Raw genomic sequence first — 26,184 nt, forward strand, 5'->3', positions numbered from 1 at the left:
CTGAGACACCACTTTAGCTAATGGGGCCTCCCACTGCTGTTGCGCCGCCGCCACCACGCGATTTCTGTTCTCATCCTGAAGCAAAGTTCTTAACCTGAGGTACTATTTCTGGGTTAGCAGAGTCTGTAACCTGAAGCGTCTGTAACCCGAGGTACCACTGTATTAAGTTGGAAACCATTGCCTGTAAGAGGCCCCACATAATGTTCACACTCTAACTCATGGGTAGGCAAACTAAAGCCCGGGGGCCGGATCTCGCCCAATCGCCTTCTCAATCAGGCCTGCAGACCAGCGTGTTTTTACATGAATAGAATGTGTGCTTTTAATTAAAATGCATCTCTGGGTTATTTGTGGGGCATAGAAATTCGTTTGTTTTTGGGGTTTTTCAAAATATAGTCCGGCCCCCCACAAGGTCTGAGGGACGGTGGACCAGCCCCCTGCTGAAAAACTTTGCTGACCCCTGCTCTAACTTCTGAGCGTGGGAGGAAGGGGGAAATCAGTCTCAGAGAAACCCTGGCAGGGACCTCGCCTGTCAATGTTCAGTTTGACCACAAGAGGGAACAACTGATACCAGTATGAGCCAGAGAAAGCTATTGAGGAAACTTCAAGCTATCACAGTTGTTTGGAAAACCAGATTTCCACATTAATAGAATAATGAAAGTCTTCTTTAAACAGCAGCATAAGAAGCAGAGAAAGAGGCAGCTTTGTGTTAAGATTTGCCCTCTTTTTTTTTCCTGGGAAGGTTCTTGTGCCTTTTCAATAGCTCCATGGCAGGCAGGCATTCAATAGGTGATGTTAAAAAATCTATTCATGTTTAATTTCTGCCTGTTGCCAGGCTGTCAGTGGCACAGTGCAGCAACCCTATTCTCTCTGTTCAGCAGCTGGGCAGCGCACATGATGAGGACGGCAATGTCAGGATTAAATTTGCTGTTCAACTTTATTAATTGGATTATATTAATGCTACATCTTATTCAGTGAAAGGGGCTGGAGAAAAAGCCCTTCAGTTCAACCGAGGATCTGAAAACCTCCTCACTCTTCATCATGAAGTTTCTGGAAGAGAGAAGCACAGAAGGAAAGGATGAAGGGGGTGGGGGAGGAAATTAAAAGGAGGAGAGTATAATGAGCACAGAAATAAAACAAGGGAGACAGGAGCAGGATACAGCATTTAAAAGGGTAGGAGATGTGCTCTGAAATCACCTTTGCTGCCATGAAAACGTGCATATGTATTCCTATCCTAGGGAAAAACCTCCTAAACAATTCTGGAACTTTTCATTGTATTGGAGCAAAGCTAGCTTTAAGCAGGGGGGTCATTGGCTCATGACAATGCCATCACCAACATATCAAAAACTACCTCCCAACATTTTGAAGCAGCTCTCCAATATGTTAACATTTTTGACTCGGAGAAGACCTGTTGAATTACCACGACTAACTATTAATTTCAGCGGATCTACTCTGAGTAAAAGTTACTTTACCTTTGTGAATTTTGGGAGGGAGGGATGGGGGTGAATGTGCCGGGTGTGGAGCTTAAGTACAAATGCGCAGCCTGATTCACTGGAATGGAAAAAAAAACCCCCGCCAAAGGCTTGTTCACACAATATGCTGGACCCAGGGACAAGCTGCCTCTACACATGCACAAGTGTTTGTCTGAAAGGGCGTACACTCGTTGATTTGTGCAGCTCAGTGAGCTGTGGAGGTTAGAGCATCAGACTAGGCCCTGGAAGATGAGGGTTCGAAATCCCCGCTCAGCCATGAAGCTCACTGGGGGACTTTGGGTCATTCTCTGCCCCTCAGCCTAACCTACCTCACAGGGCTGTTGTTGGAGATTAAACGAGGGGGAGAAGAGCTGCGTAGACCACCTTGAGCTCCAAGGTGGGATAGAAAGACAATTAATAACAAAATGATAATAAATTGTGTACACAGACTGTACATGAATTGCACGTCACGGGCACAACTCAGTTGTTTGTGTACACAGATTGCGGCCTGGCTGAATGTGTGATGCGTGAACAGGACAAAGGATACGTTGGGGTCCCTCCCCAGAGCCCCCCTGCCCCCCTCAGCCGGCCACGACACTCACTTTCCCTCCCACATCACGGGTCTTGGCCTTCAGCTTGTTGACTTGGGACTCGGCGATGTCCGCCCGCTCCTCGGCCTCATCCAGCTCATGCTGAACCTTCCGGAACTTGGCCAGGTTGCTGTTGGCCTGCTCCTCCTGCGGGTGGGGCAGGGGGTAGAGGGGAAGAGAAGGTGGAAAAGCTCAGAAAAGGGCAGACAAAATGATCCAGACTCCTCGATAAGGGAAGGTTGCAGTGGCTTTGGGAAGGCAGCAGAAGGGCTGGGTGTCAGCTGTGCCAAAAAAAGGCTTCGAGGGACACATGCGACCCTCGGGCCACACCTTGGAGAAAACACATTGGGAAGAGCTGACATAGAAGTTTATGAAATTTCGCCTGGCAAGGAGAAAGGGTAGGCAGCGATGGCCCCCTGCTTCGATGGGTTTGAAAGAGGATTAGGCAAATTCAAGGAGAGGAGGGCAATAAAGTCAGAGGCAGTAATGCTTCTGAGTGCCAGTTGCGGATCCAGCAGGATCCAGCAGGATCTCCTTATGTTCTTAAGGACACCACAGTGGGTGATGTTCATCAGACCTGCGTGACCCACTGCAAGGATTGGGGAGGAGAACGGAAGGTATTTACTGATCCACTTGTAAGAGAGATGGAACTGGGAAAAAGGCATGTGGTTACCGTATTTTTCGCTCCATAAGACACACCTGACCATAAGATGCACCTAGTTTTTAGAGGGGGAAAGCAAGGAAAAAAATATTCTGCGCAGAGCATGTAAGCGGCTCTCGCTTTTCTTGCTTTCAACCCTTCCGTTCCTCCTCCCGCTTCGCTGAGAAGCCAGCAGAGCAAGAGTGATAGCTGAGCAGCGCCTCTTCTTCTACTGGCTTCCCAGCAAAGCAGGAGGAGAGACGAAAGGGAGCTCTTACAAGGGAGCGCTGAGCAGAGCCTGGCAGTGGCTCTTGCTGGCTTTTCCGGCAGGTGTGGGAAGGCACAGAGGGCAGCCCGTCAGTTCATTCTCCCACCTTGCAGAAAAGCCCCCAAGAACCGCACACACGCTCCGCATGGCTCTTTAAAGGGCGCGGAGGAGAGCCTCCCACCTGCATTCGCTCCGTAAGACGCACACACATTTCCCCTTATTTTTTAGGAGGGAAAAAGTACGTCTTATGGAGCGAAAAATATGGTAATTCACCAGACTGTTTGAGATTTCCAGATTAACCGTGTGCGTCCTTTACCTCCACCGAAATACCGCAACCTGCATTTCATCACCTTCCACCCAACCTGACCAGTAGAACTTGATCATGAAAAGCCAGCTGAGGTCTTGCAAAGTTTGTTCAGAAGACTTAAAATGAGAGCCACTAGTTGCTCAGGTTCAGGGAAGTTTTATCCTACAAAGGAGCTCAAGCACCCTAAGGCCGGCTGTTTATACAGTCTAGCGAACTGTATCTTGCAAAGCATCAGGCAACCTTAGTTCAATCTAAGCATTCTGGCAGTTCAGGTTTAGCAAAGCTTTTCTTGATTTGCCAAGGAGTAGGCGCTGTGGAAGCATCCTAAAAAGCAGAGACATCACCTTGCCAACAAAGGTCCGTATAGTTAAAGCTATGGTTTTCCCAGTAGTGATGTATGGAAGTGAGAGCTGGACCATAAAGAAGGCTGATCGCCAAAGAATGGATGCTTTTGAATTATGGTGCTGGAGGAGACTCTTGAGAGTCCCATGGACTGGCAAGAAGATGTAACCTATCCATTCTGAAGGAAATCAGCCCTGAGTGCTCACTGGAAAGACAGATCGTGAAGCTGAGGGTCCAATACTTTGGCCACCTCATGAGAAGAGGACTCCCTGGAAAAGACCCTGATGTTGGGAAAGATGGAGGGCACAAGCAGAAGGGGACGACAGAGAACGAGATGGTGGGACAGTGTTGTCAAAGCTACCAGCATGAGTTTGACCAAACTGCAGGAGGCAGTGGAAGACAGGAGTGCCTGGCCTGCTCTGGTCCATGGGGTCATGAAGAGTCGGACACGACTAAACAACAACAGGCGCTGTGGAAGGTGCTGTAATTTGACCTGGTGGCTATTGGGTCTCTGCAACCATTGTTTTTGACAAGGCTGGCTGATAACTGTGGAGAGAAGCTAGGAACTCACGGCTTCCTCTGCCTGTCTCTTGTAGGCTTTGACCTTCAGCTGCAACTTGTCCACCAGATCCTGGAGCCTCAGCAAGTTTTTCTTGTCCTCCTCAGTCTGCAGATGAGTAGAAATGGGAAGGAAAATGGGGGAGAAACTGTCACTTGGCATCCACAACTGTTTCTCCATAAATTGGTTCACTTCAAACACCAAACTAACACCATCTGACAAACCATAGTTTGCAAGTAGCCACCAAACCAGGATTCGAAATCAAGTTTTGAAGTTGGTTTGCAAACCGCACTTTGGGCAGGCTGTGTTTTGGGATTACATCTGAGTTTACAAAATGAGATTTGGAATAGTGCTCCTCCTGCCCTTGGAGTTACTGTTTAGGATAGAGTAAGGAGATTCTCAAAGAAGAAAGAAACTGCACAAACAGCCATTTTGCCTGTAAACCTAGAACGCAGGTTTGGTGTGTAAATGATGGCATAAATCACAGTTTGGAGTTACAGCTGAACCAACCCTATGTGTAACTTTCTATAGGTAAAATCAGTGCTTTTTTTCTAAAAAAATGTTTAGGGGTACTCTCATTTTGACTCAAGAAAATCACCATTTTATAGTTCAAATCGGGAAAAATAAATACAGTAAATGGACAAAAGTACAAAGATTCACAAAATGTTAAGGGGTATGCATCCCCCTGCGTCCCCCCAGAAAAAAACACTGGGTAAAATCATCTTTGGTGTGCATACATATGCAGTGAACCTCCAGCCTGACTCAGATGTCCTTGCACTTTTCACAGTCTCTAGATCAGAATTTCCCTTGACTTTCCAAACTATGGAAATCAGTTAATTTAGGAATTTTAAAACAATCAAAACTGCAAAATGGGATCAAATGTCACCAGTCAATACTTTGTGTTATGGTTCTAACATTCATCCACCAGCCTTAAGATTTGCTTTCTTTTAAAAGTATCCGTGGGATTTAAAAAAAGAAACAACAGCAGTGTTGTTTTTTTTAAATAAAGAAATTTGGCCAAATTTTGAATTTCTGCATAACTTCATTTGTTCATATACTGCTTTCTGTTTACAGAAAACACCAAAGCAGTTCATGTAGTCCTAAAACTACAACAAAAGTATTAGGAAATAAAGCAATGGTGAGATGTGAATTTATATTGTCTCTAAGAATGTAAATGCAACACATAAATGAAACCTGGCTACAGCCAGCCTGCTGATCCTCTACCACAAGGGGCAGGATCCAGATGTGGCCCCCAGAACTCTCTATCTGACCCTTGAGACTCTCCCTTAGCTATGTCCCTCCCCAAGCCACACCCCTTGAGGGCTTTGGCCTGGCTGAGACGTCTCCTTGATCTCTAACAATGCTTCCTGGTTTCCTGGAGGGAGAGAGGGCGCAGAGATGTATGTGTAGAAACCTCTGACTTTGGCAATGTAACTACTAGTGCAGGCGTAGGCAACCTAAGGCCCATGGGCCGGATGCGGCCCAATCGCCTTCTCTGGGAAACAGCATGTTTTTACATGAGTAGAATGTGTGCTTTTATTTAAAATGCGTCTCTGGGTTATTTGTGGGGCACAGGAATTCGTTCAATTCCCCCCCCAAAATATAGTCCGAGCCACCACATGGTCTGAGGGACGGTGGACAGGCCCACGGCTGAAAAAGGTTGCTGACCCCTGCTCTAGTGCAAAATGATACTTTACCAAGTGTAACTTTAAAAGATTTTAAGGAGTGTGGGTATTGAAAATAATAATGGCAAAATGTCATTAAGGCTTTTGGCTCTTGAAGGCACAAACTCTGGCCTGCAGGAAAATTCCCTGGATGTTCATGCCAAGTGGTCTTTTGGGTCTTTCCCTTTTCAGCCTCAAAACCCCTTTGCCCTAGTAGTTGAAAATTTAAGCTTGAAAAAGCAGGGTGGTACCTTGTTATGGCCATTGGAGTTGGCATTTTTAAGGACTGATGCACATGAGTTTTCCCTTAAATAAGCAGATGAGAGTTAATGGGTGCTATCTCTCCAGTTATCTTTCTCTGCAATTTATAGTTTTGCCAAAAACGGGTCTTACATGGAGTAGGAACACATGAGAAATAAGGATCCTAAATTGCACATTGTAGTCATGCAGCTACTATGTGTGCTAAAGCAATATGTTCCTATAGGACAACTGATAAAGGTGAGAGTTCTGGCTGCTGCCCCTGGCCCTGCCCACCCCTGGCAGGTGACCCCCCCCCAAAAAAAAAGTTCCTTATAATGGAATACAGTCCTCCAGCTGAGAAAGGTTCCCAATTTTGCTCTACACCTCTCCTGTGACCAGTCTCTTCTATGCTCAGAGAAGATACGATGCACCTTGATCGCCATATACTTGGTTTTGCCGCATAGCCTCGCAGCGTCCCCAGTTCATCCGGACGGACGCCACCTGAGCCCCCGCACCTGGTAGGTGAGCTCCTTGATGCGCCTCTCGCACTTGCGCATGCCCTTGACGGTCTCGCCGTTGCGCTTCTGCTCCAGCTCCAGCTCGTTCTCCAGCTCCCGCACTCGGGCCTCCAGCTTCTGCAGCTGCTTCTTGCCGCCCTTCAGGGCCAGCTGCTCCGCCTCGTCCAGCCGCAGCTGCAGGTCCTTGATGGTCTGCTCCATGTTCTTCTTCATCCTCTCCAGGTGAGCGCTCGTGTCCTGCTCCTTCTTCAGCTCCTCCGCCATCATGGCCGCCTGGAGGAAGCAGAGAGAATGCAGAGAATTACCTCAGTCTGGCAAACCCAATGCAGGTCTTAAAAATCCTGAGGGGAAGAGGGGATGGGGACAGGAGCCCATACTCCTCTCTTAAACAGGCACTGCTACACCAAACCCCTGACCCTTCAGCCTTCAGGTGTTGGCGGTCCTTTGCTGAGACAACATCATCTTTCATGGCTCAGCCAACAGAGCCCACTGGGAGCTGTCTGTGGTCCTGAACCTGACTGGCCTTGTGCAAATCCCAGCAGAACAAGATAGATGGCTAGAGGGTCAATACTTGCGAGGACAGGCAATTGGTGGAGGGGAAGGGGCAGAACGAAGCTTTAGGGTCGCCAGTTATGGACCCCACCTTTCCATGATCTGATTTGTACTCACATCTGTGATGGCCTTCTTGGCCTTCTCCTCAGCGTTCCTGCACTCCTGAATGGCCTCCTCCACCTCCGACTGAAGCTGGGACAGGTCAGTCTCCATCTTCTTCTTCTGGTTGATGAGGCTGGTGTTCTGAGGGGAGATGGGTGAGTCAGAATGAGAGAAGGTGGAGTAGCGTCATGGAACGTATTAGGCCAAATGTCCACCTGGTCCATCATTCTGTTCTCACAGCGGCCAACCAGATGCCCATTATAAGAAGCCAGCAAGCAGGGTGTTGGCTCAACCTACTGGTGATTCCTAGTAATGGGCAGATTCAGAGGCACACTGCCTCCGACAGTAGCTAGTAGTCATTCCTGGTCAATTCAGCTCAGATCCCATTACTTGGGTATGTGAAATTGGCGGTCAGGAGTGGGTAGCACAGCTGCCCGTCTGTGGCTTCATCAGTCCCACAAACCAACTGGAAGGTGATCTGGGTGGAGTGGAAGGGAAGAGGCAATGACAAGGAAGACATAGAGGAGCAGACCCAGCTGGAGGATTAAGTGGCAGCTGGCTGAGCTTCAGGAGCAGGCCGCAAGCTAGAGGAAGATGAGGATGAAGGGGCAGGAGGAGAGGCTATCACTGGAAGCAGGCTAAATTGAGGGGTGAAAGATGGAGGCAATGAAGGAGATGAGAAGATGGAAGGAGGGGAGAGAGAGTGACAGGCAGGAATGGAGTTGGCCAGCGGAAGGGTGAGAGAAGGACTGGGGCAGAAAACCCCAATGGGGAGTCAAAGAGGAGGAGATGGAAGAGTGGGATAGGCAGGGACTCTACACTCCAGAAAACCTCAGGTATTGTCTCGGTTCAGGCAGAGGAATCCTGTAGTCCAGAAAATGAACCACAATGGCAAGAGACCAAAGTTCACAAGACTGTGGGACTCGCCTGGCCTTTGAAAGTAACAGCACCCTGTCGTTCCGTAAAGGGAAGGTACCAGCCCCCTCAGATTACTGTTTGTTTGTTTTTACATATGAAATCAGGGTCACCCCTCTTCACCTGGGAGTGGAGGAGCTGGACCCGCTCGCTGGCCTCGATCAACTCCTGCTCGGCGAGTTTCCGGCCACGCTCCGTTTGCTCCACCACGCTGCGTAGCTCTTCGAGCTCGGCCTGCAGCAGGGAGTTCCGCCTCTCTACTATGGCAATGTTCTCCTTCAGGTCTTCGTTGGCTCGCAGGACGTCATCCAGTTGGATCTGGTTGTCCTGGGCAACCACACACACACACACTTATATTGTTTCAAGCTGTAAGTACAATTACAATTTCCGAGCACAATTCAAAGTGTTGGTGCTGACCTTTAAAGCCCTAAACGGCCTCGGTCCTGTATACCTGAAGGAGCGTCTCCACCCCCATCGTTCAGCCCGGACACTGAGATCCAGCGCTGAGGACCTTCTGGCGGTTCCCTCATTATGAGAAGTGAGGTTACAGGGAACCAGACAGAGGGCCTTCTCGGTAGTGGCGCCCACCCTGTGGAACACGCTCCCTTCAGATGTGAAGGAAATAAGCAGCTATCTTCTCTTTAAAAGATATCTGAAGGCAGCCCTGTTTAGGGAAGTTTTTAATATTTAATGCTGTACTGTTTTTAACACTTGATTGGGAGCCACCCAGAGTGGCTGGGGAAACTCAGCCAGATGGGTGGGGTATAAATAAATTATTATTATTATTATTATTATTATTATTATTATTATTATTATTATTTTATTATTATTATTATTATTATTATTATTATTATTATTATTATTATTATAACAGTGTGACGCGGCAGCTAAAAAAGCCAATGCAATTCTGGGCTGCATCAATAGGAGTATAGCATCTAGATCAAGGGAAGTAATAGTGCCACTGTATTCTGCTCTGGTCAGACCTCACCTGGAGTACTGTGTCCAGTTCTGGGCACCACAGTTCAAGAAGGACACTGACAAACTGGAACGTGTCCAGAGGAGGGCAACCAAAATGGTCAAAGGCCTGGAAACGATGCCTTATGAGGAACGGCTAAGGGAGCTGGGCATGTTTAGCCTGGAGAAGAGGAGGTTAAGGGGTGATATGATAGCCATGTTCAAATATATAAAAGGATGTCACATAGAGGAGGGAGAAAGGTTGTTTTCTGCTGCTCCAGAGAAGCGGACACGGTGCAATGGATCCAAACTACAAGAAAGAAGATTCCACCTAAACATTAGGAAGAACTTCCTGACAGTAAGAGCTGTTCGACAGTGGAATTTGCTGCCAAGGAGTGTGGTGGAGTCTCCTTCTTTGGAGGTCTTTAAGCAGAGGCTTGACAACCATATGTCAGGAGTGCTCTGATGGTGTTTCCTGCTTGGCAGGGGGTTGGACTCGATGGCCCTTGTGGTCTCTTCCAACTCTGTGATTCTATGATTATTATTGTAAGCCTCTTTCTTGCCATGGCAGGTATAAGCCTCCTCATAAATACCTTCCTGCCCTTTTGTGTGGGGCTGGGTGAACCTCCCCTCCCAGCCCCTCAGGCTGTGGTCCACTGAGGCAGGGACAAAGGCCTCGAGCCTCGTTACCTTGAGGTGCGTGTGGGCAATCTTGAGGTGCTTCTGGGCCTCAGCTGCCACCCGGTTGGCTTGGCTGAGCTGGATCTCCATCTCGTTGAGGTCGCCCTCCATCTTCTTCTTGACCCTCAGCGCCTCGTTGCGGCTGCGGGTCTCGGCGTCGAGGGAGGCCTGGAGCGAGTCCACCATCCTCAAGTGGTTGCGCTTGGCCTGCTCCATCTCCTCGTCCTTCTCGGCCAGCTTGCGCTCGATGTCGGCCTTGATCTGGTTGAACTCCAGCTGGGCCCGCAGGATCTTGCCTTCCTCGTGCTCCAGAGAGGCCTGGAAGGTCAGGAAATGATGGTGTAGAGCGAGAGGAGAAATGGATGAGGGAAGAAGAGGAAGGAGAATTTAGGAGACAAGATTGGAGGTTTGATGGTGTCAAGATCCAGCTTCTTCCTCAACTCAAACTCTATCAGATAGGGCAGCTGTTTTCTTGTGGGCCAAGGCTCTATCATGTCAACAGTTACACAGTTGTTTCTATTTTGGGCCTGTTCTCCAGAATTGCTCATTATTTTTACGGGAAAGTCCTCAAGACAATGTTGATGTCAAGTCATTGCATTCCAGTATTTTCGTCTTGGGTTTCCCCCGACCTGATTTGCGCCAATGAAATGCAACTGAAATGCCAACCTGCCCAGTACAGAGGGGCAAAGCAATGTTGAAACTTTTAAGGACTACTGTGCCTTTAATTAAACACTTCCTGTTTGCAAGTTCTGCTCATTTTATGGTTTCTTTTGGGATGTGGCTGAAGATAAGTGATGAATTGCTCCTTGTTGGCTTCTGTTCCCTACCTTGGGGTGCTAGTGGGCCTACAAATGCTGTTTATACAGACATAAAGAAAAAAAATATCAACACAAGTAAACTGGCAATTATAGTTCTCACCCCCCACGTGAGGAGCAGAGGTTGCCGAAATAAGGGGCAATTCATCACTTATCCCACAGTCAGGATGTACAGAAGGGGGGTGGGAAATGGACAGAACCAGAATGGAGGAAGAGTTTAATGAATGTTGCAGGGGACCTTTGTGCTGTGAGAGTTTTTTGTAAACATGATGGATGATCTTGGTTATGCGGTGGGCACTATTAAAATAATATAGAGCTATACTGTTTGTGCAGAACCTCAGTTTCCAGATATTTCTGGGCTGGAGGGAGGGAGGGAGAGATAAAGGCCCATAGCTCTGAGCAGGAAATGTTAGGAAAAGCTTATTTGGCCCCCAGAGGTCCAGACTTCAAGTGGTGCCTCTTGCCGTAAAACAACAATGATAAATGAAATAACGGGATTTTTGCTTTCCTTTCATGGTGCCCCAAACTGCCCCCTCCGAGCCTGCCTCATGGCGCAGCTGACCGTTGGGCTAGGAAGAATTTCTTAACTGCCAAGGTTCCTTGTGTGGGGAAACTGTGGTGATTAAAATGATTTAAAATAGGGGAGGGGGACGGAAGTGAAGAGGAGGTGCAGAGAAAAGAAGCAGAAGCACAGATAGGAGGACAAGGAGGGGCGAAGGTTGGTGTTTAAGGGAGAACGGCGTCTGGTATCACCTCAGCCTCTTCCAGAGCTGCCTGCAACTCCATCTTCTCGGCCTCCAGCTGCTTCCGGACCTTTTCTAGTTCGTGCATGCTCTTGCCCCCCTCGCCCAACTGCTCAGTGAGATCGGAAATCTCCTCTGTGGGGAGAGAGGAGGAAGCGTGAGACTTGGCTCAGACCGGAGAGAAGGATAAGCTCAAGTGAGGGATAGGTTGTGAAGCAGCAAGGCTTCGCTGAAGGCCTCGTCCTCACGCTAACTCACCCTGTAAGTTCTTGTTCTCCCTCCTCAAGGTCTCCAGGTGCTCCAGAGACTCCTCGTAGGCGTTCTTCAGCTTGAAGAGCTCGGTGCTGAGCGCACGGGACTCCTTCTGAGAGGCCTCCAGCTCTGCCTGGGTCTCCTCGTATTTCTGCTTCCACTCCGAGAGGATCTGAGGGGAAAGAGGGCAAACAACATCAACAACTCTAACTTGAGCTGGAGGACATGACCCTTGTTTCACTCTAAATTGCGCCCCTTCCCCTTTCTCCCAGCTGAGTCACTCGCCTTGTCAAAGTTCCTCTGCTTCTTGTCCAGGGCAGCTGCGGCCGCGTTTGAGCGCTCCACGTCCACCATGAGGTCTTCGATCTCGTTCTGCAGGCGGTGCTTGGTCTTCTCCAGGGAGGAGCACTTGGCGTTCACGGCCTCCACCGCCTCCTCGGCGTCCTGGAGGCGCTGTGCCAGCTTCTTCCTGATATGCAAGTTTGTGGGTGGGTGGGGGGAAAGTGAATCTGTTATTACCGCAGGAGGGGCTGGCTTGCTTCCTCAGTCTACGGATGAGGGAGAGGAGGAACAGCAGAGAGAAAATGGACCTCCACAATGACCTCGCCAGGGTGCTCCAGGAAGTCGTCTCAATGGTCTTACCTCAGGGGTGGGCGACCTTCCTTTTCCCAGTCCGGGGGCCACATTCCCTTGTGGCCAACCATCCGAGGGCCGAATGCCAATGATTCGGGACAGAGGCAAAAGTAGACGGGCCAATGGCTTCGATTCTTACCTTTGTACTGTAGGCTGCACTCCAGCCATACAGAAGTCAGAGGGTTTTATACACAGAGAGAGAGAGGAGGAACAGAGGCTGCTGGGGGGCACATGAGGGTCCCCCACCCCTGCTCTACCTGGGACAGCAGTCAACATAGGGGGGCAGAGTGTGGCTGCACAGGCGAGGCCCACAACTTGTGTGTCGTACCCCCAGCTCTGCTCTTTTGGCCTCGTTGGGCACCGTGAATGTACCCCCCACCCCGGCCACCAACACCGCAGCTCCTCCTACCTCAACCTACCTTAGCGCCTTTTTTGTTTTGTTATGTTTATGTGGGGGATTTCTCCTCCAACCAACAAGCTTTTTGCTCGTCTTATACACTGCCATTTTAAAATATAACCCGAGCCAAAAGCTTCGCCGTTAGAGGAACCGAAGAGCGATGTCCGTGGGGCTTTGGGGGGACGGGCAGGGCTGGAAGGGGGGGCAGTGGTGGTGTGCGAGAGAGTCGGGCCCACAGCAGACCCCAAAGGCTGCCGAGGGGGCCCACCTCCCCATCTCGAGCCGGCCAAGGGAAGGAGAAGGAAAGAAAACCGGCCACCTGCTTTAGCAGCTGCCCAAACCCCTGATAGGCCAGAGGAGGCTGTGTGGCTATCAGAGCAGTCAGGCCAGGCCAGGCCTGTTTCTTTGGTCTGAGCCTCCTGCTGCTCAAATGCCTTGGCTTGTCCATCTCCGCCTGGACCCTTGAGCCCACACGCCATTCCACAAGAGCCAGGCAGGCCTGTGAGCTGGCAGGGCTGAGGTAGACATCCATTCCAGACCTTCTCACTTACTTGGCCTCCTCCAGCTCCTCCGTCCTCTGGATGGCGTCGGTTTCGTACTTGGTCCTCCACTGCGCCACCTCGGAGTTGGCCTTGGACAGAGAGCGCTGGAGCTCCGCTTTGGCCTCTACTTCTTCCTCATACTGCTCCCTCAGAAGGTCGCAGTCATGGCGGGCCGACTGCAGCGCATGCGCCAGAGCATTCTTGGCCTGAGTGAAGGACGGACATGAGAAAATTTGGTTGATCTCTCTCAACACCTGCTTCATGCCTTCTCCCACTGCAACCTCTGAATCCTGAATCCCCCTGATTCTCATATTCCACTGATTTTCCCTCAGGTTCCGATCCCCGACCCACAGTTCCTGCAATTCTCTCGTTCTGCTTTCTCTCAGCGTCCCTCTGCCTCAGACCTACAGTTCTCACGGCTCTTTTACCTTGGCCTCCTCTTCCAGCTGCCTCTTCAAGTCCTCCATTTGCTGGGTGTACGACTGCTTCCCTCGAGTGAGCTGAGAAATGAGTGCCTCCTTCTCTTCGAGTTGGCGGGCGAGTTCTCCTGAGGGGCAGGGAAGATGGCATGTTTGCTTCTGCAGAGCTGATGCAGTCCGTCCGGGGCCCAAGACATTTCGTGGCCTGAGGCGATGGCCAAGATGGCCGCCCACTCTCCATTCCACATACGGAAACCAAATGGACTGGAGGATGAACATTGGCTGAACAGCACCCACCACGGCACCTAAAGCCATGGCCTGGTTAGGGGCCCCAAGAAAAAGTGAGGGGCAACAAAGAGGAATATCCAAGGGTTGCTGCTGCCCCCCAATATCTGCCACCTGAGGTGCTCACTATGCCTAACGGCAGGGCAGCGCTGGATTTTGTTCCCTCTAGGAAAGTAAATAATCAGAAAGCGAGTGGGAAAACGATGTGTGTTATACCATTTTCTGTCTGGAGTTTGGCCCGCTGTGTGTTGGTGTCATTGAGGGTCCTCTGGGTCTCCTCAAACTTGGCCCGGTAATCTGCGGCCTGGTCCTCCACAGTGCGACACATCTTCTCCAGATTCACCTGCCGGCCGAGAGGGGAAGGGGGGGAAAGGGGGGGAAAGCGAGGAAGGTGAGAGAGGACCAAGGAGGACAGCTCCAGAGGAAGCAACATGAGGAAGGTGGGCCAAAACCTTCAAGCAAACAGGCCACATGCTGCCCTTTTAATCTTAATCAGGCTTAACTGAACCCCTCAGTTTAAAGGAACATGATGGATTTGTACACAGTCCTCTGGACAATACGTCATTTGGAGACAGTCCACCAAAGGACATCTCTGTAGGATGCCCCTTGGCTCAGCTTGGTCTCTAGAAGGTATCAGGATAATACCTTCCCAGCTCCCCCCTCGCCCCAGCTTCCATCTCCAGGTATCCCTTTGAGCTAACTTTAGCTCCTCCTCCATCCATACAGCACCTTGGCTTTCAGCAGCTGCTCCATGTTGGAGCCCACGTCGTCCAGCTCCAGCTTCAACTCGCTCTTCTCCTTCTCCAGCTTCTGCTTCACGCGCTGAAGGTTGTCAATCTGCTCCCCCAGCTCGGCCACCGAGTCGGCGTGCTTCTTGCGGAGCGTGGCCGCCGTGGCCTCGTGGTGGAGAGTGGCCTCCTCCAGGTCGCGGCGCATCTTCTGGAATTCCGCCTCCCGCTTCTTGTTCAGCTCGACCTGCACGGTGGTGGCCCCGCCGGCCTCCTCCAGCCGCTCGCTGATCTCCTCCAGCTCCCGCGAGAGGTCGGAGCGCTGCTTCTCCACCTTGGCCCGGGCTGTGCGCTCTGCCTCCAGCTCCTCTTCCAGCTCCTCGATCCGTGCCTGGACCACAGAAAAAAAGAAGACGGGTCCCTCTATCCATCCAGCATATTGGCTCAGGGGCAAGAACCTTTGCGTGGAATGCGGCTTGTCCCAGGGCCAAACTCACAGGGGGTTGGTTCTAGGTCAGAAGGTGGTTCTAGAACATAAAGCCAAGAGTTGGGGAAAGAGAGAAAGTCCGTCCCCGGGCATTTCTAGAGCAGAGAGACATCTGAAAGCTGAAGGTCTAAGCAGGGCACCCACCTGCAGTTCCTTCAACTTCTTCTGCAGCTGTGAAGCCAGGGCCTGCTCATCTTCGATCTTGCTGTTCTGCTGGTTGATGTCAAACTCCTTCCTGAAAAAGGCATTTGGGGAAGTAAACACCACCATCCTCCCATTCCCTTCCCATACCCCATTCATACATCAGCTAATCCTCTAGAATACAGATCATCCTCTAGAATAAAATAGTTTACTACGGAAATGCTAAAGTTGCCCTTCAGCTAGAGCAGGTGGAGGCGGCAAAAGAGGGAGATCCCCGGCCGCGCCTGTGTTAAATAGGGCAGGCCATGCCCCCCGAGCCAGCCGATTGGCTGTCCAGGGGATGACACGGCCGGGGATTCCCTCAATCGCGCAACACCACCTCCTTTTGAAGGTGGAAGTGACTATATCTCAATTTTAACTCATGAGCTATTGATTCAGTCTGCTCCGATTGTATATTTTATCTTTATGAACGCTGTTTTTATTGTGTTATGTTATGTGAGCTGGTCTTTGATCATAATAAATTATCTATCTATCTATCCTTCCCCCCCCCCCCCCGGTCTGCATGATTTTCACCTGACCACTGCATCATTCCCTGAGCCGCCACCAGAATGAGGCCCTTTAGTCTAGACCAGGGCTCTTCAAGCCTGGGTCTCCAGGCATGTTGCAATAGTGTCAACAACACCCTCCTTAATCCCTGGTGGGCAAAACTGGACACAGCTCACATGCATTCGTTTTAGATATTTATAAGGATATAAAGAAGAGCCAGCTGGATCAGGCCAATGGTCCACCTAGTCCAGCATCCTGTTCTCGCGCTGACCAACTAGATGTCCCAGTGGGAAGCCAACAAGCACAACCTGAGCACAACAGCCCTCTAATCTCCTCTCCTCTCCTGTGGATTCCAGCAATTGGTATTTGAAAAGATTACTGAGATCCAGCTCCGAGGGTCTTCTGGGGGTTCCCTCCCTGCGAGAAGCGAAGTTACAGGGAACCAGGCAGAGGGCCTTCTCGGTGGTGGCACCCGCCCTGTGGAACGCCCTCCCATCAGATGTCAAGGAAATAAACAACTATCTGACTTTTAGAAGACATCTGAAGGCAGCCCTGTTTAGGGAAGTTTTTAATGTTTGATATTTTATTGTGCTTTTAATATTCTGTTGGGAGCCGCCCAGAGTGGCTGGGGAAACCCATAATACTAAATTATTATTATTATTACTGCCTCCAGCTATGATGTCACAGCATGGCCGTCAGGGCTACTAGCCATCCATAGCCTCCTCCTCCAAGAATATGCTACCCAATAATAAACGGTGAAAACAGTGAAAAGAGTTTGGTAGTAGCAGGCAGAGAGGGGTGGCCTCTCTCTCCTGTTTCCCAAGGCTCCTACAAAGCGTGCTGAGATGAGGCATGTCCCCTACTTTTTCAGTTTATCCTCCAGCTGTTGCTTGTCGTTCTCCAGGTCCATGATGTTCTCCTGGGTCAGCTTCAAGTCCCCTTCCAGCTTCCTCTTGGCCCGTTCCAGGTCCATACGGATCTTCCTCTCCTGTTCCAGGGAGCCTTCCAGCTGGTTTGAAAGAGGCAGACAAGAAAATGAAGAAGAAGAAACGGGCATTACTCACAGGTGGTTTCTTGTGCTTTGGACTGCAGAATTCATTTGGGGGAGTCTATTAGATGGGATGCGGGTGGTGCTGTGGGTTAAACCACAGAGCCTAGGGCTTGCCGATCAGAAGGTTGGCGGTTCGAATCCCTGCGACGGGGTGAGCTCCCATTGCTCTGTCCCTGTTCCTGCCAACCTAGCAGTTCGAAAGCACGCCAGTGCAAGTAGATAAATAGGTACCACTGTGGCAGGAAGGTAAACGCCGTTTCCATGTGCTGCTCTGGTTCGCCAGAAGCGGCTTAGTCATGCTGGCCACATGACCCGGAAGCTGTACACTGGCTCCCTCGGCCAATAAAGGAGATGAGCGCCGCAACCCCAGAGTCGTCCGCGACTGTACCTAACTGGACTGGACTGGACCTTTTACTAGATCAGAGGTTGGGCAACCTTTTTTTGGGAGGTGGGGCACATTTGCCTGGATGGAGTATGGAAAGAGGGAGCCCTCCTGGATCAGAACAACAGCTCACCTAGTCTCTCAGCAGCCCAACAGACACCCTGCTCGCTAGCAGGGCCAGAGCACAAGAGCCCTCTCTTCTCCTGTAGTTCCCAGCAACTAGCATTCAGAAGCTCTGCTGCCTTCTAGTTGTGGAAGCACACCTATTAACCCACCCAATTTGACCTCTGTCCCCATCCACTGCTGGCCTGAGGCCTTGGGAAAGTTGTCAACGTGGCCCCAGGACGTAAAATGTCCCTTACCCCCGAGGAGGTCCCAACTGAAAAAGAATGGCAACTTAAGCTGACAGAATATGCGCAGCTTGCCGACCTAACATACAGAATAACAGAACGAGAAGAACATACGTTTGAAGAAGATAGGAAAATGTTTACTGGAAAAAAATGGGGGTAATTGTGTACACTTGAAAACACTGGCAACATTAAGATAAATACAACAGCGTAAATTAAGTTTTGACGGATGTCATAATGGAATACTGAATGGTTTATATAAAATACGCAGGGATTTATGTTTTGCAAAATGAACCACGGAAAGATAAGAAGGTTTTGATATTTTAAGGTTGTTTAAATGAATATTCTAAATTGTAAAACAGGAAATGTAATAAAAATTATATTTAAAAAAATTAATAAAATGTCCCCCACTGCTGTGGCAGAGAAACTCCCACCAAGAAGATCTGCCAGAGCAAGAGATCTTTGGCTGGACGCAAGGATGGAGGATTTGTGTCCTTCTGGATGTTGCTGGACTACATCTCCCATCAGCCCCAGCAGCCAGTGCAGCCAATGGTCAGGGCTGATGGGAGTTGGAGTCCGCCAGCACTTGGGAGGCTCCAGCTCTGAGAACAGCTTCTTATATGCTCATATTCATGAGACTCTCCAGCCTCTGCTGTTGACTCACATCGTCCGCCTGCTGCTCCAGCTTCAGCTTGGCTTTGCTGAGTGTGTTGACTTTGTCTTCTTCGACCTGCAGGTCATCCAGAGCTTGCTGGTGGGCCTCTTGCAAGGATTTCTTCTCCTTGGTCAGCTTGGCGATGATCTCGTCCAGACCGGCCATCTCCTCTGTGAGATTTTTCACCTGGTGGGAAGGCCAAACCCCAGAGATGTAAGGAGTTGTGGGGAAGGGACAACCTTGAATCTACGTGTGGGGGGTCTCAGGAGAATGTGGGGAGAAGCTCTTAGCTGGAGGGCAGCCCAGTCAGATCACTCAGCCTGATCTGTGGCGAAGTTGTGTAAAAGCACAACTTCAGGCAATACCAATGAGATGGAAACATGGAAGGTGCCTAAAGAAGCCAGGGTGGCTATCTAAAGAACTTTTAACTGAGTTAGGATTAAAAAAGGATGTGTACAAAAAATGGAAAAGGGGGGAAAACACCAAAGAGGAATTCAAACAAATAGCCAGCACGTGTAGACACAAAGTCAGAAAAGCTAAAGCACAGAATGAACTCAGGCTTGCTAGAGAGGTTAAAAGCAACAAAAAAGGCTTTTATGGGTATGTTCGTAGCAAAAGGAAGAACAAAGAAACAATGGGGTCACTCAGAGGAGAAGATGGTGAAATGCAAACAGGGGACACAGAAAGGGCTGAACTCCTCAATGCCTTCTTTGCCTCAGTCTTCTCCGATAAAGAAAACAATGCCTGACCTGAAGAATTTGGAGCAAATGATTCAGCAGAGGAAACACAGCCCAGAATAACTAAGGAGATAGTACAAGAATACTTGGCTAGTTTAGATGTATTCAAGTCTCCAGGGCCAGATGAACTGCATCCAAGAGTATTAAAAGAACTGGCAGATGTGATCTCAGAACCAGTGGCAGTCATCTTTGAGAATTCCTGGAGAACAGGCGAAGTCCCGGCAGACTAGAGGAGGGCAAATGTTGTCCCTATTTTCAAAAAGGGGGAAAGAGAGGACCCAAATAATTACCGCACAGTCAATCTGACATCAATACCAGGGAAGATTCTGGAGCAGATCATTAAGCAAACAGTCTGTGAGCACCTAGAAAGGAATGCTGTGATCACCAATAGTCAGCATGGATTTCTGAAAAATAAGTCATGTCAGGCTAACCTGATCTCGTTTTTTGACAGAATTACAAGCCTGGTAGATGAAGGGAACGCAGTGGATGTAGCCTACCTTGATCTCAGCAAGGCATTTGACAAGGTGCCCCATGATATTCTTGTAAAGAAGCTGGTAAAATGCGGTCTTGACTATGCTACCACTCAGTGGATTTGTAACTGGCTGACTGACCGAACCCAAAGGGTGCTCATCAATGGTTCCTCTTCATCCTGGAGAAGAGTGACTAGTGGGGTGCCACAGGGTTCTGTCTTGGGCCCGGTCTTATTCAACATCTTTATCAACGACTTGGATGATGGACTCAAGGGCATCCTGATCAAATTTGCAGATGACACCAAACTGGGAGGGGTGGCTAACACCCCAGAGGACAGGATCACACTTCAAAACGACCTTGACAGATTAGAGAACTGGGCCAAAACTGACAAGATGAATTTTAACAGGGAGAAATGTAAAGTATTGCACTTGGGCAAAAAAAATGAGAGGCACAAATACAAGATGGGTGACACCTGGCTTGAGAGCAGTGCATGTGAAAAGGATATAGGAGTCTTGGTTGACCACAAACTTGACATGAGCCAACAGTGTGACGCGGCAGCTGAAAAAGCCAATGCAATTCTGGGCTGCATCAATAGGAGTATAGCATCTAGATCAAGGGAAGTAATAGTGCCACTGTATTCTGCTCTGGTCAGACCTCACCTGGAGTACTGTGTCCAGTTCTGGGCACCACAGTTCAAGAAGGACACTGACAAACTGGAACGTGTCCAGAGGAGGGCAACCAAAATGGTCAAAGGCCTGGAAACGATGCCTTATGAGGAACGGCTGAGGGAGCTGGGCATGTTTAGCCTGGAGAAGAGGAGGTTAAGCGGTGATATGATAGCCATGTTCAAATATATAAAAGGATGTCACATAGAGGAGGGAGAAAGGTTGTTTTCTGCTGCTCCAGAGAAGTGGACACGGAGCAATGGTTCCAAACTACAAGAAAGAAGATTCCACCTAAACATTAGGAAGAACTTCCTGACAGTAAGAGCTGTTCGACAGTGGAATTTGCTGCCAAGGAGTGTGGTGGAGTCTCCTTCTTTGGAGGTCTTTAAGCAGAGGCTTGACAACCATATGTCAGGAGTGCTCTGATGGTGTTTCCTGCTTGGCAGGGGGTTGGACTCAATGGCCCTTGTGGTCTCTTCCAACTCTATGATTCTATGATTCTATGACTGGTGGGACAGAAAGCAAGTCTTAGCCTGCCGGTAGAATATCTTGCAGAGGCCTTAGCCTGCTGGTGGAAGGATAACAAAAGAGGGAGCCAGTCTGACCTCTCTTGAGAGGGAATTCCACAATCTGGGAGTGTGTTGAACCAAAGGTGAACCGTTCCGGAAGCATCTTGGTAGTCAAGAAAACCCCACAATTAATTGGTATTGGTCGCAGCAATGGGCTCACATATGTTTATATTCATACACTAATTGGCCTGCTTTGATGCAATCCTTATCTGCGGAACTGGGGGCTGGGCTCTGAGCCCAGAAAGGAGAACTATCTGCAAGGTTTTGTCAGGGACTGGGCAGAGGTGGAATAGGGGAGACTGCCTCCCCATCCTGACCCTTCCAGCGAGGAGGAAGAGGAAGACAGTGTAGGTTTACAACAGGGGTGTGAGGGATGTCACAGCTCAGAGGCAGATGAGGGGAAAAGTTGGAAAATAATGGGAGAGGGGGAGGCAGAACTGGAGAGGCAGGTGGCTGACACGTTGTCATTAGAAAGCACCCCAGACCCTCCATCTCCCAGAATTTGGTGAGCCTTAAAAGTAGGAGACCAAAGAGCTTGAAGGCAGAGGGCACGTAGCAGCACCCGTAGAAGACGAATAAGGAAGCAGGAGAGACGGAGGGTGGAGATTCACTCAGGACAACACCATTATCCAAGAGGCTGGGTTCTATAGCCTCTCTCTGTAAATACTGAAATGAAAAAGGACAGTAAGAAACTTTCCCTTGTCTTTATACTTTTCTGGGCAACCAGCCGGGAGCCGCTGAAAGCATCCTGACAGGTTTGGGTATTTGCCACCTATGACCTCACCTAGTCGAGTGAAATGACATGTGCTGCTCTGCTGTATTAAGAAGGTTTGTTTGGGTGCGGGCAAAGCCATCTCCTTGCTGCGGTGTCTGCAAAGGTTAGGAGAAACGGCAGGCTGCTTTGCCTAAGTCGGCACCTTCTCTAGAACTGCCCATTCTGATGTTTTTGACACACTTCTTTGGTCTCCCTGCACCCAACCACTCCTACAAGTCCTTCTTTGGACCTGTTCAGAACAGGGAGCCAACACCGAAAAGGCCCTCTCTTGTGTCCCTACCAGCTGTGCCACTGACGTCCAAGGGACTGGGAACAGGTGCTCACCTAAGGACCTTATCACCTTGGCAGGTTCACATAGGGAACTTGCCTCGCTGCCGCTCTAAGCGCACCTTGTTCTCTGTGGCGTGCTTCTCCTTCTCCACTTTGGCCAGGGTCAGCTCCAGGTCGTCAATGTCCTTCTTGAGCTCCGAACACTCGTCCTCCAGCTTCCGCTTCTTGGCCGTCAGCTCGGCGTTCATCTCCTCCTCGTCCTCCATCCTTTCGGTCAGCTCCTTCACCTTGGCCTCCAGCTGAATCTTGTTCTTGATCAGCTGGTCGCACCGTTCCTCAGCATCGTTCAGATTATCTTGTTCCTGCGAGAGGAGAGGAAGGAAAGGGGTTTTTGGAAAAGCAAGCATCTGTTTAGGCATATGAGGAAGACAGAGTAAACGGGAACAAGCAGGTGCTGCAAAGAGATGGGATGTGAAAGGTCAAAAGCGCTTTCTACATTGCGATTTTATGTTGTGAACCACCCTGAGATCTATGGGTAGAGGGCGGCATACAAATTTAATAAATAAAAATAAAACAAATACGTTAGGACTTTTTGATAATGTAAAAGGCTGTTTTGATCCCAATGCACCTTCTTGTCTTCTTAAGAGATAGCAACAGTGCACTTTGACCTTTGCTTCATATCTGCCCAGTATCCGGAACCGTTTTGTCAATTCCATATGTGCCCATTTCACAGAAACATATACTGAGTCAGACTATTGGCCCATATAGCTCAGTAATTTCCACCCTGACTGGCAGTGGCTAGCCAGGGTTTCAGAAAGGGGGAGATTCCTAGCCCTGCCTGGAGATGCTGGAATTGAACCTGATATTTTCTGCTTGCTAAGCAAATGCTCTACCTCTGAGCTACTACCCTTTCCTCGAACACCTTGTTTCTATAGAGGCCAATGCAATTAGGTGGGAAGGATGCATTTTGTTCACACTGTCCACCCCCCAGGTGGCGCTGTGGTCTAAACCACTGAGCCTCTTGCGCATGGGTAGGCAAACTAAGGCCCAGGGGCCAGATCCAGCCCAATCACCTTCTAAATCCGGCCCGCAGATGGTCCAAGAATCAGTGTGTTTTTACATGAGTAGAATGTGTCCTTTTATTTAAAATGCATCTCTGGGTTATTTGTGGGGCATAGGAATTCGTTCATATTTTTTTTCAAAATATAGTCTGGCCCCCCACAAGGTCTGAGGGACAGTGGACCGGCCCCCTGCTGAAAAAGTTTGCTGACTCCTGCTCTTGGGTTTGCCAATCAGAAGGTCGGCGGTTCGAATGCCCGCAACGAGGTGAACTCCCATTGCTCTGTCCCAGCTCCTGCCAACCTAGCAGTTCGAAAGCACGCCAGTGCAAGTAGATAAATAGTTACTGCTGCGGCAGGAAGTTAAATGGCATTTCCGTGCACTCTGGTTTCCATCACGGTGTCCCGTTGCGCCAGAAGCGGTTTAGTCACGCTGGCCACACGACCTGGAAAGCTGTCTGTGGACAAACACCGGCTCCCTTGGCCTAAAAGCGAGATGAGCGCCACAACACCATAGTCGCCTTTGACTGGACTTAACCGTCCAGGGGTCATTTGCCTTTTACCTTTTTACCATCTACCAGGAAGCTAAAAATAGAGGCTGTTGATTACAGAGTCAAGTATTGCTGCCAAATGGGATCCTTTGGTGTCAGTAGCTCGGTGGCAGAGCTGATGGTTTGCGTTCAGAAGATCCCAGATTCTGACCCTGGAGATGCCACTGCTGCTGTCACTGCTGCTGGCAGTCAGGGCAGTGGTGGGAAATCTGCCTGGGCCATCAGTGTAGCTGGACCACAGCTTCTTGCCAACTTTGGGTGTGATTCAGTCATATACCAGTCAATTCAGGTTTCATCATTAAAGTTGATCCGTCGCGTAACAAAAGCGATAAGGAGAGAGATGAGGAAATGAACTGCAAAATGTGAGGAGATGCTTACTCAATGCAGCAGCACCGACTTTCTCTACAAGCAAACCAGAATCAACGCACAACAGATCACCAACGTTGTCTAACCTCCCCACAAACCTTATGCAAACAAATCTGGAAATATGCTCAATGAGCCGGTCACATGGAAGCAACTGAGGACTCTCTCTCTCCAGGACCTTGCAGTTTGTCCTGGTGGCTTTATAAAGTCACTCACAGCTTGAACTTGCAGTTGGAGATCATTCTTCTCCTGCAACAGGGAGACCATCTTTTCCTCCAGCTCCTTCCGCCGAGTCTCCGATTTCTCCAGGGCTTCCTTCAGCCGCCCAAATTCTTCCTTCATTGTCTGTGGAGAAGAAAACAAGTCTGATGGACTCAACCAGCCAGCCAGCGGTAGCTGCTTAAAAGGAAAAGCAAATGGCAGGTTTATATATTGGGAAGGGATATTTCAAAGCTGGTAGAGCAAAGCTGCTTCGAGACCTTTTTCAACTTCAGATTGTTTGTAGAAGACTAGCATGCAAAGGGTTCAACCTGGCCTTCACTGTTTGTGTATTTATTTCATAAAAAATTATATTCCACTTGATTGTAAAATAAAACCCCAGCGACCTCAAAGCAGGTTACAAATAGAATTTTAAAAATGAAACTATCAGCAGTTTTTTAATAAATTGAAAACCTTCCAAAAAAAGTTATTAAAACCGATCAGCTAAAACTTATGACTAAAGCGTCAACACCCTACACATCCGGATAGGCTTGCCTAAACCAAAACATTTCCAGGAGGCACCGGAAGGAGTAACAGCAAAGGCCTGATGTCAATAGGCAGGAAAGTGTGGGAGCTGCCACACTGAAAGACTTAATTTCTTACAAATGTGGAATGAGCATCGTGTCAAACATGTAACAGGGCCAATTCTGCATTAATTACACTGTTGTGCAAGGTGTTTATATAATTGTGGAGTGTATAAACTGCCTGCAATGAACCCCTGTGAGCAAATCAGGGATAGCCTGGGGCACTCGATGGCCTTCCAGATGTTTTTGGATGGACTCAGTGTGGCAGCCCTTAATTTTTTGTTTGTTTGTTTGTTTAACCCTTAGCAGTTCTGGATAAATTTCAGCCGTAATCCGAGAAGCATTACCTGCATCTCCTTCTCGGTCTCTGCGCTCTTGAGCAGAGGCTTGATTTTGAAGAACAGCTTCATCCAAGGCCAGTTCTTCACCCCCATGAAGGCCCGGATGTTCCACTGAATCACCAGCAACGCATCCCTGGGGAAAGGAGGATAAGGAAACGGGGGATTTAGCCCCTAAGCGGGAGAAAGCCTCTCCCCCACCTCCCTGCCAGAAACCCTGGAGGGACTCTGCCTGTTGCAGTGGGCAATGCTGAGCTAGGGGACTCAATATTCCAACTTGGGGGTAAGGCAGCCTTCTATGTCCCTGTGGTTTTCAGTGATTGGTCAAAATTGCAACTCTTTACCCTCCAGGCTATTTGACCAACTGGCTGCCTTGCCTCCTCTTCCATTGCTGTGCATTGTATTCTGCGCCACTGCTTTTATTTATTTATTCTGATACGGATTGCTTTTTGGTTTTGAAAGCGAGGTTCCAGGCAAGGAGAGAAAAAAGAAACTGCAATTCGTGAGGTCTTGGTGGTCATTGTTGTAGAGTTCCACAGATTTTTTTTTCTTCTTCCCACACACCCCCTTTTTCACTTCATTTATTAATTTGATTAAATTTATGTACTGCCCTTCATCCTAGGATCACAGGACAGTTTATGGCATAAAACGCAATATAAAATGATTTTTAAAATGATTCTAACTGTAGGTTCTTGCTTATTTTAATTGTGTGTGCTTGTAACTCGCCCTGGGAACCATTTGGCAAAGGACAGACTATAAGTGCAAATAAATAAGTACTGTATATGTACAGTGGTACCTCGGGTTAAGTACTTAATTTGTTCTGGAGGTCAGTTCTTAACCTGAAACTGTTCTTAACCTGAAGCACCACTTTAGCTAATGGGGCCTCCTGCTGCCGCTGCGCCGCCAGAGCACGATTTCTGTTCTCATCCTGAAGCAAAGTTCTGAACCCGAGGTAATACTTCTGGGTTAGCGGAGTCTGTAACCTGAAGAGTCTGTAACCTGAAGCATATGTAACCTGAGGTACCACTGTACTAGCCAAATAACTTTTAAACAGGCACGTTGCCTAGCAAAGCAACTGCCCACCAGCATTTCTGACAACCATCAGATGGGTTCTGTTACATGCTGCTAAATTTCGGCTGCACAATTATAGTCGTTTGAGGAGACAAGCCTGCCTGTCCCTAAAGACCAGGCTTCTTTTTTCTGCAATAAGGAAAATGATGGGCTAATGTGCTTGCTTTGATGCAACACCATCTGAGCACCCGTAAACAAATCGGGACAAATGCTCATTCAATAGCCAAAGCTGACTAAGATTCCCTGCGAACCAAATCAAGCTGAAAGTGCATTCGGAAAGTGCCTGCAGCACGTTTGTTGAAATGGAATA

The 26,184-nt window shown here is 49.1% G+C and overlaps 1 protein-coding gene across 1 annotated transcript in view; it reads right to left on the reverse strand.

Annotated features, from left to right (window-relative positions):
- Positions 1–915: 915 nt before the first annotated feature.
- LOC128400616 (myosin-6) overlaps positions 916–26,184 on the reverse strand; it is a 55,023-nt gene continuing 29,754 nt past the window's right edge. The window contains exons 22-41 of the mRNA XM_053362926.1: positions 24,813–24,939; positions 23,900–24,028; positions 21,831–22,073; positions 18,234–18,410; positions 16,653–16,798; positions 15,247–15,337; positions 14,617–15,006; positions 14,104–14,230; positions 13,612–13,730; positions 13,193–13,389; positions 11,897–12,080; positions 11,618–11,783; positions 11,370–11,494; positions 9,811–10,119; positions 8,290–8,493; positions 7,267–7,392; positions 6,595–6,870; positions 4,188–4,283; positions 2,072–2,206; positions 916–1,047 (exon numbers count right to left, since the gene is read on the reverse strand). Coding sequence (XP_053218901.1) covers positions 1,027–1,047; positions 2,072–2,206; positions 4,188–4,283; positions 6,595–6,870; positions 7,267–7,392; positions 8,290–8,493; positions 9,811–10,119; positions 11,370–11,494; positions 11,618–11,783; positions 11,897–12,080; positions 13,193–13,389; positions 13,612–13,730; positions 14,104–14,230; positions 14,617–15,006; positions 15,247–15,337; positions 16,653–16,798; positions 18,234–18,410; positions 21,831–22,073; positions 23,900–24,028; positions 24,813–24,939 — 3,388 coding nt within the window. The 3' untranslated portion in view covers positions 916–1,026. The remainder of the gene's footprint in view (positions 1,048–2,071; positions 2,207–4,187; positions 4,284–6,594; positions 6,871–7,266; positions 7,393–8,289; positions 8,494–9,810; positions 10,120–11,369; positions 11,495–11,617; positions 11,784–11,896; positions 12,081–13,192; positions 13,390–13,611; positions 13,731–14,103; positions 14,231–14,616; positions 15,007–15,246; positions 15,338–16,652; positions 16,799–18,233; positions 18,411–21,830; positions 22,074–23,899; positions 24,029–24,812; positions 24,940–26,184) is intronic.

This window comes from Podarcis raffonei, chromosome 13, assembly GCF_027172205.1.
Source record: "Podarcis raffonei isolate rPodRaf1 chromosome 13, rPodRaf1.pri, whole genome shotgun sequence".
Classification (NCBI taxonomy): Eukaryota; Metazoa; Chordata; class Lepidosauria; order Squamata; family Lacertidae; genus Podarcis; species Podarcis raffonei.